General features: G+C 35.8%; 1 protein-coding gene across 4 annotated transcripts in view; it reads left to right on the top strand.

The window, feature by feature from the left end:
* PJA2 (praja ring finger ubiquitin ligase 2) overlaps positions 1 to 13,571 on the top strand; it is a 78,124-nt gene that overhangs the window by 26,417 nt on the left and 38,136 nt on the right. For all 4 annotated transcript variants that reach the window (XM_034656603.1, XM_034656604.1, XM_034656605.1 and 1 more), the window contains 3 exons: positions 4,042 to 4,159; positions 5,463 to 5,663; positions 6,341 to 7,394. In XM_034656603.1, the coding sequence (XP_034512494.1) occupies positions 4,129 to 4,159; positions 5,463 to 5,663; positions 6,341 to 7,394 (1,286 nt within the window). In that variant the 5' untranslated portion in view covers positions 4,042 to 4,128. The remainder of the gene's footprint in view (positions 1 to 4,041; positions 4,160 to 5,462; positions 5,664 to 6,340; positions 7,395 to 13,571) is intronic.

Genomic DNA, 13,571 nt, shown 5'->3' with positions numbered 1-13,571 from the left:
AAGGAGCAAGAGACTAATTCAGCAAGCCAGCATCTCTTCAGAGAGAACTCAGACTGAATGTTTCTGATTCACTTGAGATACAAATTTGGGACTGATGAATTAACCATTTTAATCTTGACACACCACTTTGGTTTTTATTTCTTGTTACTCATCCTCTCTCCTCCCTGTTCTCTTTTTTTCTTCTTTATACTTTTTTATTTGGAAATGAGATAACACTGTTGTTAGGTACTTTACTATAGCTGGCCTTAGGTGAGATAAAAATAATTAGTATCTGCAGAGAGATTCTATTCTGCATTTCATTCATAAGGCATGAGCCACTTTTGAAAATAATAAAAGAAGCAGAGAACAAGAAAGTACAAGAAATTTTAAAGATTATTGTAGAGAATGCTAGAAGGCTGGAAGTAAAAGTGGATGAAGTTTACCATCTCATAGAGTGAAAATAAGAAAGAAAAGTTTGCAAACGATTAATCTGTGTAGGCCAAATACAGAGAAAATAGGAATTTTGAAAAAGGACATCTTTGAGACAAACTGACACAAGTCTTTAAAACAGCCCAATCAGGGCTGTGTAGGAGAAATTTTTAAATGCCCTGCCCTGTAAGTCTCTGTGACATTATAGAATATTATTTATTAAGAGTATATCCTAAATATTCCAGGGAGAAAAATTGGTTTACTTAACAAAAGATGAGAAATAAATTGGCAGAATGGGATTGCTATATGCAACATGGGATGTTGGAAAACAATGTCTCTCAGAATTTGGAAAAAAAATAGTTTTGTGCTATACCTAAAGTGTGAGGGAGAGATGAAAATGTTTTCAGGCATGCAAGGACCCAGAGTTTACCTCCTTACATTAAATTTCTGAAACAATTATTTGATCTTCTAGTAAAAACAGACAGACTTGATCTTCTAGTAAAGACAGCCAGCCAGACACACAACACACACACACACACACGGGATTCAAATCGGGACTTACCTCAGAAGTACAATCAAAAGATACCAGAGCCTGGGTCATATAGGCCTTGAAAACAAGTAGACTAAGTTTAGATGAGGATGTTGGAAGGCTCAGAAGAGAATATCTTCAGGAAGCAAGTGGAATCACATTAAAGACAATTTTTAAGGGGTGCCGGAGTGGCTCAGTCGGTTAAGTGTCCTTGATATCAGCTCAGGTCTTGATCTCAGGGTCATGAGTTAAAGCCCCAAGTTGGGCTCCATGCTGGGTATGGAGCTTGCTTTAAAAAACGAAAAACAAAAAAAAACAACCTGTTGTTCAGAAACAGTGATTTTCAGTTTTTCTGTACTCTTCCAGTTCCAGTTCCTTTTCTCTCTCTCTCTCACTCAGCATTCTGATCAGGGTTTTCCAGCCACCACTCTACCAGAGGTGCCCTTGTCAGGATCTTCAGTACCCTCCATGTTGCTACGTTCAGCAGCCAGGTACAGATCCCCCTCACACTTTATCTCTTAGCAGCATCTGGCCCAGTGGATCAGTTTTTCTGTCTGAGGCACTTTCTTCATTTGGTACCCACACCCTGGGATTTTCCTTTTCTCTCATTGGCCTCTGTCAGTTTTTCTGATATTTCTTTTTTCCTGGCCTCTTCATGTTGAATCATCTCAGGGTTCAGTCCTTGAACTTTTTTCCTTCTCCAAGTACACTTAGATGTCCTGTCCAAGTTCACACCTTTTTGAATATTATCTTTATACTAATAACTCCCAAATTATACTGGCAGCTCAGCATTCTTTAGTCAACTCCAGGGTCCTATTTAACATTTCTACTTGAATGTCTGATAGATACCTCAAATTTAACACATCTAAAACTTAAACTGAAGATATTTTCTCCAAACCTGCTTCTTCCACAAATTTTCCTACTTCAGTTAATGGTAATTCTTATGTTTCTAGTTACCCAGGCTTTAAAACTTAGAGTCAACCTTGATTCCTTACCTTATTTTATAACCTGTGTCAGACAATTTTATTGATACTACTTTCACAGTTTATTCAGAATCTGACCATTTCTCACCAGCTCTGTTTTTACCCTGGTTTAAACTACTGTCATCTCTTGCCAGTATTATTTCAATAACTTTGCAATCAGGCTCCTTGCCTTTGACCTTGTTCCTCTTCAGTCTGTTCAAAACAGTAGCCAGAGTGTTCCTCTTAAAACAGAAGTTAGGTAATATCTGTTCTGTGTTCAGAACTCTTCAATGGTTTTGCAGCTCACTCAGAATAAAACCTACATTCCTTGCATCAACCTGTAAGGACCTATGTGATCTGTTCCACCTCACCCTCCACCCACCCACCTAATTAATTTTCTAACCTCATCTGTTACTTTCTCTCTTATTCATTCCATCCCAGAATTCTTGCTATTGATCACTTCTGGAAGTTTTCACCTTAGGAACTTCCTTTTTTTCTGCCTGAAACGTTCTTTCCCTAGATTTACACATGGCTTTCTCCTCACAGGTGTTTGCTCAGATGATCCTTTCTAAGTGAGGTTTTCCCTAACCACCCTATTCCTAATGGCTCACCATCAGCAACTCTTCAGTCTCTGTTTTATTTTGCTCCACAGTATGCATTATCTAGCATGTGTTTATTTACTTCCTGTTTTGTTTAGTGTCTGTACCGCATACTGTAATTTTAGGAGAGCAGGAATATTTGTCCACTTTGTTCATTGTCATATCCTCAGCACTGGAAATGGTGCCTGGAACATGGTGAAATAAACCTTTATTCTATAGAAAAGACTTTGGGTAAAACACTTGTGAACTTAAATCCATGGTCATGCTTTACGATTGCCATGTACTGTACTGTGGATATGTGAAGATTCAAGTTATTTCAGATCATTTTTCTTTTTTTTTAGATTTATTTATTTATTTGTTTATTTATTTATTTATTCGACAGAGATAGAGACAGCCAGCGAGAGAGAGAACACAAGCAGCGGGAGTGGTAGAGGAAGAAGCAGGCTCCTAGCGGAGGAGCCTGATGTGGGGCTCGATCCCTTAACACCGGGATCACGCCCTGAGCTGAAGGCAGAAGCTTAACCGCTATGCCACCCAGGCGCCCCCAGATCATTTTTCTTAGTATTAAAGCAATATTAATTAGAGCTTATGTTTTTGCCAGTATGATAGGATTTTTTTTTCATATTATTTACCCTTTAGTTGTTGTTAGCAGTCTGACTTGTTTCAGATGTATTAGAAGATCACAACCTATTGCTGAATTTGTAATTTATATTGGAAAATGTGTGTGTACTCCTATGTATGTTAATATATAGCTATCTGTGGCTAGACAGATAACATATACAGTTAAGCTCATTTGCAGAACTATCATCTTCTGATAAGTGGTGATAGGCAATTAGCAATAGCTCCATTGTTTAAGTAAATAAGGTGTTTAAATAGAAATGTAAGCTCTTACCATATTTTTAAAAAAAGCACAGGTTGCAGCTTTTGAAATAGTAAATGATTAATTTCAAAACAAAAGAAGGTCTTTTTATATTTGTTACATGATAAAATATTTAATATTTTAATTTTTAGAATAGGTTCTTATTTGGAATTAAAATATCTGAATGATAAATTGACTATTTGTAAAGAGTATCATTATTTACACATTACTTTTTAATTGTTATAAACCATTATGCATTTTAAAAATAAAGTCTGTACTCTTAGAGTTAACTTCCTTTAACAGTGCCAGGGCTAAAGGAACTGTAGTGCTTGGTGGAGAAGCAAAGAGAGCACAGTGTGGTAGACTCCCAGATATTTTGGTCATTACCTCAGTCAACACTTCTTCCAATATATTTGCTTATTTACTTTTAAATTATATGTGTGTTGTTATCATTGTCAGTCTTAAGAATGATATATACTTACAACAAGATTTTTCAAGAGGAGATGTAACTTTTCAAATAGCCATCTTGATAGTTGTAAGGTTTTTTGATGAACTTGTCAGATCAGATAATATTTTTCTGATATTATGGGGTAACAAAGAGCTTCACTAGGAGGAGTATTAGTTTTGTCATTTTTGTTCTGTGCTTTGTATTATTATTTAGTTTAATCCATGGTTTCTTTGTAGGAATCTTCTGCAGCTTATTCATTGTGTGAGTAAAAACTAAATCACATCCATAATTGCACTGAACTGGGCACACAAAAACTGCCATATATGTCACAGTATACTGAAAAAGAGCCAGCAGGTAAGCAAAGTGTTTTTGTCAGTTCCTCTACATTGAGGACTTTTATTTTTCTCTCTAGATACCTTGAGTATTATACATGACATGGGATCATGTTCTTATTTAAGGCCATTTTTAATCCACATATTGAAGATTTGTAAAGCTTAATTTCTAATTTTTGATATGAAAACAGATATAAATAAAAATTCTTATTTTTTTTCCCATACCCCTTTGGCTGCTATTGTGCTTTCCAGTTTGGAGAGTATTCCTTTGGAGGAGTTGTTCAGGGTACTGGTTTTGGAGTCATACTATTCAATTATTGGACAGTTACTACAGACTGAATTTTAACTTTTTGAGCTTTAAAATGAAGTACAGTATCTACCTCATAAGTTTGTTGAGGGAATTAAATAACATAATGTAAAACTTGATAACTGTTATAAATACATGTATGTTTTTTATTTGTGCTTGGAAGCAATTGTATTTCTTATTTTAATGCAATAAAACAAAAATATGTAATTGTTTCATTGATTGACTGTTTCATATACTGTGAGAAAAGATTTTATTTGCTCTTGTATAATATATGTAAAATCTAATTGACTAAAGAAATTTAAACTTTTTTATGTATAGATGTGGTAATGTTCTTAAAGGTTGCTACTGTTTACTACCATGTATCCTTCAGCCACCAGAACTTAGTATTAAAGTTGTTCAAATGTTGATGGCTACCATAATGTATACCATTGGTAGTTTTGGAAGGGGAGGTCGCATGTCTTTGACTTGGCTCGTTGCTGTTTTCTTTTGGAGAATTTTATATGACCCTAATATTTGGGATATGTTTTATTATTGTCTAGTTGGTTCTTCATGATAGTACAGATGCCAGTTAAAGAAATTACCTATTACCTTGGATAGGAATGCATTCACCCTTAATGTAATTGAAACCATCATTTCATGAGCTAATAATTCAACAAATAAGTATTAAGCCATTCTACATAAGGTACTTTATTTAGATAATTTGGAGGATTATTGTCCAAACCTCAATGAGCTTTTGCAGTGTGGTGTATGAATTTAGCATATGAAAAATTGTTTTTAGTAGGTTACATCATAAAAATCTAAACTATCTTTAAGGTACCAAACTTTAAAAGCTATTTTTGGGGTAGGGAGGCACATAACTCTCATAACATAGTATTTCATGTTTACTTTTCAAGTATGTTTTATAGTATTAGTAAGGTGTACTGGATATTCAGGAGCGTATGATTTGGCAAGTAATAGCATATATGTTGAAATAGTACCCCTACTGGTCACCTCTCTTATTTTTAACTCTGTCTTTCAGCAATGGATCAAGAATCCAGCAAGGCTGCCTGGCCCAAACCAGCAGGAGGATATCAGACAATCACAGGCAGGAGATATGGAAGAAGACATGCATATGTCAGTTTTAAACCATGTATGACCAGGCATGAAAGAAGTTTGGGTCGGGCTGGTGATGACTATGAAGTATTGGAACTAGATGATGTGCCAAAGGAAAATTCCTCAGGTGTGCAACGTGGGATTTTATAAGAGCTATTAATAAGCATGTAGGAATTGATCTTATAAAATTTGAAATTGTGTGTGGGTTTTATGTGTTTACGAATACAAATGTACATTTCTTACCAAGAAATTCTATTTTGATACTTTAATTGAATTTAATATTAATACTATATACATTTAAACATAGAAGAATATAGAATTCAGCCAGTCATTAAAATATTAACTACATTGCCATAGTAGTGATTACCTTATCCCATCCTTCAGGCAGTGGATGTTCTTTTATCTGTCAGAAATACTGTTGAAGTGTTTTTACCTGCCCGTAATAAAAGAAGTTAAGTTTGAATTGTGCACCCTAACAACTGGGAGAGCAGATTGGTTACCTTGTGACTTGACTTATACCTCTCCTTTTAATGTCTTTTACAGAATGTTTTAGGTATCAGGATTTAGGTGAAAAACCTCCAAAAGACATCTGAGGGAGAGGATGTTGAGGGGCTATACAATGGCATAAATGAATTCATAGGGTAGCCAGTGTGCTCTCTAAGTGAGGGAGCATAGAAGTACCTGGCGCAGAAATTCACTTGTATTCAAGTGCATAATAAGTGGCATAATTTCTACTTAAATAGTCATTATTAAATAAAATTCTATCTCATGTCTCCAAATATGTTTTCTTTGTTCTCTATGAAGGTTCCAGTCCATCGGATCAAGTTCATTCTTCTTTATCCAATGACACTTTATTTGACAAAAGTGAAACAGAAATTCCCATTTGTGATTCAACATTGAATCAAGCCATTGAGAGCAGTCCATCCTTTGCTGCAGTACATCATAGCGAGGAGGGCAGGGAGACTCTAGGAGGCAGTACAGACCTTCATAATCACTCTGAGGGAGAATATACTACAGAAGCTTGCAGTGCTTCAAGCGTACAAAATGGAATTTCATTGGTTCAGACTGACTCTTACAATCCAGATGGCACACACGGAGAGACCAATGACCGTCTTCAGCTTTCTGCGGAAGTTGTGGCAGGTGGTGGGTATGAGGAGGCATTGGGCGGTACAGCATTTGAGCTGGCGGACGGAGAGGTAGAGGCACGTACTGGTCTTCCACCACCAGTTCCCGCTTTTAGCTGTGAAATAAGAGATGAATTTGAAGAATTAGATTCAGCGCCTTTAGTCAAAAGTTCTACTGGTGATACTGAGTTTGTCAGTCAGAACAATCAGGAATTTCAGAGGTCCTCTTCTGAAGGTGAAGTTGTTAGAAAGAAGCAACAAAATGATACTAGCCAGGAGAATCAGAGAGAAAATGCAGCTGAAGATGCAGTGTGTGCTCCCGGGCATATCTGCAGTGAACAAAATACTAGTGGTAAGGACAAGAACCAGGGAAATTTCCCTGAACAGGTAGTGAGGCCCAAAGTTAGAAAACTGATAAGTTCAAGCCAGGTGGACCAAGAAACAGGTTTTAACAGGCATGAGGCTAAACAGAGAAGTGTTCAGAGATGGAGGGAGGCTTTGGAAGTTGAGGAAAATGGCTCGGATGACCTCTTAATAAAATGTGACGACTACGATGGGGAACATGACTGCATGTTCTTGGATCCACCTTACTCAAGAGTTACGCATAGGGAAACAGAACATAACCAAATAACAGCGGAAAGTGGAGCCACAGCAGGAAGGCAAGAAGTGGTAGAGAACACCTTTTGGAATGGCTGTGGCGATTATTACCAACTGTATGACAAGGATGAAGATAGGTAAGATTTCGTGCTTTGTCAGATCGTGTAGTAAGCAAGGTGGTTTATCTCTACTAACCGTAATGTTTGATGGATGGGCTCTCTGACATGGTCAGGGAATTAGGTATTTTGACTGGCCAAATATTCTTATTTTCTTTTTTTTTTTTTTTAAGATTTTATTTATTTATTTATTGGACAGAGATAGAGACAGCCAGCGAGAGAGGGAACACAAGCAGGAGGAGTGGGAGAGGAAGAAGCAGGCTCATAGCAGAAGAGCCTGATGTGGGGCTCGATCCCTTAACGCCAGGATCACACCGTGAGCCGAAGGCAGACGCTTAACCGCTGTGCCACCCAGGCACCCCCAAGTATTCTTATTTTCTGAGTGCTAACCACACACGCTAACTACTGGTTAGTTATTTACAGAAACTTTCTTTGGGGTATTTCAGGAGTTTACAGAAATTCTAAGTTCAGATAATGATAATTAGCTATTACAAAAGGATAGAGATACTAATTACTTAAATTCATAATATTTCAGTTAATAAAATGCAAGGTAAACGTCCATTGTATTTTTTTAGAAATTGTATGTTAATCCATCTGGGGCTTAAAATGTGATTAAGATTACAGAAAATTTTGATAATGTTGTATTAACTTTGCCAATATTTATTAATATCACCTGTTTCTTTGTTCTTTTTGCTCTTTTTATCCTTAGGCTTATTTTTACCTACTTTTATGTAGCATTTGATTTTTGGTCATAGCTCAATGTGGTATATATTATTATTTCCCCCATCTATAGACCCAGAAACTGAAGCACAGGAGAGTTAACTTCCCAAAGTAACAAAGCTAGTAAATTTTGGAGCTGTAATTGCATTTCTACTTATTGCCTAATCCAAGTGGATATTCTTAAGAGAACATACAACTTTTCTTTTCTTTTTTTTTTTAAAGAGGGAGAGAGAGAGAGCATGAGAGTGTGAGCGGGGTAAGAGGTTTGGGGGGTGAGAGGAATGGGGAAGGACAGAGGAAGAGGGGGAAAGAATCTTAAGCAGGCTCCATGCCCAGTGCAGAGCCAGACTTGGGGCTTAATCTTAAAACGCTGAGATCATGACCTGAACCAAATTCAGGAGTCAGACATTTAACCGACTAAGGCACCGAGGTGCTCCACAACTTTTCTTAGAATGAGCATGCTGGTTCTGGCTCCTTGTATATAGAATCTTCCCCCCGCCTTCCCCCCAAAATGTAAGACCATAGAAAGAAGAGAGAAATGGAAAATTTCTTTGTCCAACCTCTGATTTTTCATTACCCCAGAGTCCAGACTGTCACATATCCTTTTGAGCCAGTTGAAACCAACCTTGCTCAGTTACAGTACAGTTTCAAGATCTTTATTAACTTGTAGAAATAATGGTTACCTTTTTTTTAACTAGAAATTACTACAAAGGAAGAAAAATTTCCTTTTAAATATGAATACGTATTATATATTTTATTTCATGTCTTAAAATTAATAAAATATATTTGTTTTCTTTGGACATATGGATAAAGCTTCTATAATACAATGTAAGTAATTTGTAGAAACAGTTGAAATATAATCTCTACTGTTATCTTGAAGTTTGTAAACTTCAAGAGTTAGCAGACAGTATTTATATAACCTACTGTTTTTTAAGCTTAAAATTAGTTAAGAACTTTGGTCTAACTTATTTCTATTTTTTTCAGTTTAGTTTCACAGTCTCTTATGCAAAATCCACAAATTTCTTAAAATGGATATTGACAGCAAAACCTGAATTGGTGTTAACTTACTTGATGCAGATCTGGATCTGAACTAACATGGGGCCTTTTTTTTGAAGCATTCCTAACATTTTGCTGTAGCAATATGAAAGTGTTTGATTATTGAGTTTTTGGCGTGGACCCCACTGGGAATTGGTAGAGTAGTATTTCTAAATCTCCGGGGAAAAATCTGAATTTCAAAACATACTCAGCCCTAAGATTTTTGGATTGGATTGTGAACCTTTACCTCTAAGTTACTATTAAATAATAATAATAATAACATCAACTTATTGTCTTAGATAATTTATCTTTTTAAAAATATAAGAATGTTGCATTTTTACCCCATTACATTTTTGCTTTCTTGAAGAAAATAATATAAGTTGGCCATGCCTCCGTCATCTTTGGAGACACGCTAATCAAAAATGAAAACCTTTTTTTTTTTTTTTTTTTTTTTTGCTTTTTATAATCAGGCCTAATGTCATCCAATAAAATTGATGAAACTTTTGCATTGTTTATCAACCTCAAAAGTAGTTTTCTTGGCTCTTGGTTTAAATTGTGTATGACAATAGTATTAGTGTTTTATTTGCCTAGAATGACTGGACTTTGAATGGTTATATGTCTTAGTTTGTTTAATTATAATTTGTTTCCTTAAGTGATATGTCAGTATTCTAAATAACGATAGATTTTTTACAAGTAGAATGTACAGAGGAAGAAAACAGTTAATGAAAACTTCTTTTTCTTTCACCTTTTAGTAATATATTGATTTACAGAACCTGAAGTTGGGTTGTGCTTAAAAGATGGAACTAATTTTGGAGCAATCTTTAAGACACATTGAAATGTCAGAAATACTTAGGGGTTTTTTTGTTTGTTTAAGACTACCATCACAGAATAAGTTCTCTAAGTATAATGGTTTTACCTTGGGTTCCACTCACTTTTGTATCTGTAAGCCTTGACATAGGTTTAGGACCAGATTGCAGTAGTCTGGACAGAGTGAGAAGTAATTCTTTTTCTATGCTGTTTCCTGTTCCTCTGCCCTCAACTCCCTGCAATGGATCATAGTTGCCAGAATGTCTTTTAATATGCTGTCAGATAAAGGTTGAAATTTAATAACCATACATTCCTACTTAGTTTCATTTTGCCACTTGCTCATCTGCTTGATGTTTTGCTGTAGTCCTGCTGAGTTCTGATAATAGTAGGTTGGAGAAATGGGGAAACAAAGTGATTGTACAATAAGTGTCTTGAGAAAGAAAGTATAAATACCCTTTGCCTTGAGCCTTTGAGATTCTTTTTGAGTTTTCTTTGCTTTGTAAAACTTAAAGATGCTGTACTTGAAAATTTTTCTTGTCACACTTGTATTATAATAGCTACAAATAGAGCCCTCTTATCCAGAACTTAACTGAAATCACTGGGCCATTTTTTGTTATAGGAATTTGGGGCACTTTTTAAAAAGTTCAAAAAAAAATACATAGTTCTTATATTCTTTAAAAGTGAAAAGTATTTGAATGCATGATCCATTTTCTCCCTGAAAACTTTTAAATGATCACTTAATCATATCTGAAACATTACACTCTATGGAATAAGCATTGCAGCTGGTAGAATTGCTCTGAGCTGTTTGACAGGAACTGAACACCACCTTATTAAATTAGAATTGTGAGGGGAATTTTAATAGGCAGTATGTAATTACCAGACTTGGAATTAGACCAAAGAGCTAAGGTTAACATCCAGCTCTTTGGAAATATACCCTGAGGACTTTCATAACTGTTTGATGACTAGATCTTGAGTTTAAAAAAACTTTTAACCATGCCAGCACATTTTAACCTTGGGTCTAAGTGAAGGAAGAGGCATGCTATCCACTGACCATTTCTTAGAGCACTTGAGATTTCCTTCAAAGTTTTTCTGTCCCTAAGATTTGACATTGCTTAAAAAGTTAAAAACAAGCAAACAAACAAACACAAAAAAACCTTACCTAAGATAATGTCAGGAAAATGTTTTTGTTGTTGATGATGTTGGGAAAATGAAAGGAATATCAGCTATTTAGTTGATTTCAGTGTGTTATATTCAAAAAGGATGTATTGAAATCTTCCTCAGTGTCAGACTTTCTTCCAGGTAGTCTGTCAATGCGAATAATGATCCCTGTCCCCTTGGTGTTCACCAGCCTTATGAGGAAGATAGAACAGGGGTGATTATCATGAGATAAGCTCCTTGCAGAAGGAGTTCCTCTGATACCCCCGTATCCCAACAAATAAAGCATCTATGAGCAGCCAGCAAAGATCCTAAAGCATATGCTGTAACATTTTAGCAAACCTTTTTATCTTATTTCCAAGTTTATAAAAGTTTAGAAGGAGTAAATTAGAGATAAAGAGCTTTGTTCCTCAGGCATGTTAGGGAATTACAGATGACAATATTCTGATGTTTAGGGAAAAGACTGGAAAGTTGTAAAAGGCAGGCACAATTCAGAACCATCTGGACCTTATTTACTGAATTAACAGGCTTAATAGATTTGAACAACTTCCATTTGTATCACTGTATTACAACATAGTTCATTATTAATGGTAAAATGTCCCAGACTGCTAAGATTATGTTCGGTATACTGTCTGAAAGTGCAGTATACTGTCTGAAAATGATATGTCTTAACATAGCTTCCATCCAGCGTATTTTCAATAAAATTCAAAAAGTGTTTTCAATCCTCAGCTAGTCAGATAACAAAATTATCCAAAATTTCACTTTTCTCTAGGCTCCTGTATAGTTCAGTTTTTATGGATGTGATAAATGCCAGGCAAGACTAACAGACCAGTTCTTTGGGGAATTTAAGGCATAAGATTGCTTATGGATGCTTTTACTTCTGTATCTTATTTCTATCTAAGATTCATAGTACACAAATTATCTTATTTGTCTAGAAATCACATGTAATTTTATTCTGTATGTAAAAAAAGTGTTTTTGGTTCACAATTGAATGTGTAAAATGTAACATTCAAGTTACAGTTGTCTGCTTTTGTATATTGCGGTAAATGCTAATGGGAGACAATACTAATGAAAGACCATACAAAAATCAAAGTGGTACTTAGTTTTTGTTTTGAGAATTTAAAATGTTTAACTCATTTGCTTTTATATTCAAGAACAAATGGGTCCTTACTGGTCAGTGATAGTTTTGTGTCCTATTTGTTCTGTTGCTTATTCTATTTGAAAAGTTATTTTTAAATCTTTTCTCTTTCTGCTTTTGTTCCATACACTCCTGTCGCTCTTAGTAGATAACTTTGTTTCTTGCTTTCCTGGAGACAGTAAAATAATTAAATCTGAACTTTCTTGTTTTCCTTTGCTCCGTATTGTAACATATTAGTATCCTTTGCTGCTTTTAATTTTTTCTTCAATGAAGAGAGGTGACTAGTCTCATTCTGTATCTATAGTCATATCTGACACCTGAGTTTATTATTCTTACACCAAAGTTCCTTCCTTCCACCTCATTCTATAACTTTTCTAAATCCTGAGGGTTCCTTTAACCACTTGCCTGTTTATTTTCTCTTCCACTGCTGAATTTTCAGAATAAATATTCTATGCCAAGTGTTTCTGCACTCCGCACTTTTAAATGCCTTGAAATTTAACTCCCGGTATTATTTCTGTATTCTCTAATATTAATGGTGACCTCTTCTTTCTCACATCCAGTTGACTTTTCTTGGTACCCCCCCTTTTTTTTTAAGTACCTCTGTTGAGCAGTTTGTTCACCCTTTCCTGTTCTATGACTTCTCTTCCATTGACCTATGTTTGGTTTCTCTTTGCTATGTCTTCTCTGAACCTCAAAGATCTGCAGACTTTTTAAAAAGGGTGACCAGTTAGTGAATATTTTAGACTTTGTGGACTAAAAAGCAAAATCAAGGATATTATGTAGGTACTTATGTAACCATTTAAAAATGAAAAAAAAAAAAAAACCACCCCAAAACCCAAAACAACCAAAAACCAAAAGACATTCTTTGCTTCCAGGCCGTTAAAGAACAAACAGGTTGGGGCGCCTGGTTGGCTCAGTCATTGAGCATCTGCCTTTGGCTCAGGGCGTGATTCCAGGGTCCTAGGATCAAGCCTCACATCGGGCTCCTCCACTGGGAGCCTGCTTCTTCCTCTCCCACTCCCCCTGCTTGTGTTCCCTCTCTTGCTGGCTATCTCTCTCTCTCTGTCAAATAAATAAAATCTTAAAAAAAAAAAAAAAAGTGTGGCCAGATTTGGCTCATGGGTCAGGGCATAGTTTGCTGACCCCTGGTGTAGAGGGAGACTAAGACTAAAGCGGACTGGGTGACCAGGAGGCTGATCTTGACATTCAGTAAGACAAACCAAGGGTTCAGAGTAGATTTTCTTCAGTAGAGAAAAGAGGAAAATAGTGGTGTGCTGGTTGGAAATCCAGTTGAAATATCTAAGCAGACAGCTTATATAATAAAGTAACTATCACCTTCACTA

This window comes from Ailuropoda melanoleuca, chromosome 3, assembly GCF_002007445.2.
Source record: "Ailuropoda melanoleuca isolate Jingjing chromosome 3, ASM200744v2, whole genome shotgun sequence".
NCBI lineage: Eukaryota > Metazoa > Chordata > Mammalia > Carnivora > Ursidae > Ailuropoda > Ailuropoda melanoleuca.
This window is presented reverse-complemented; position numbering and strand designations above follow the sequence as displayed.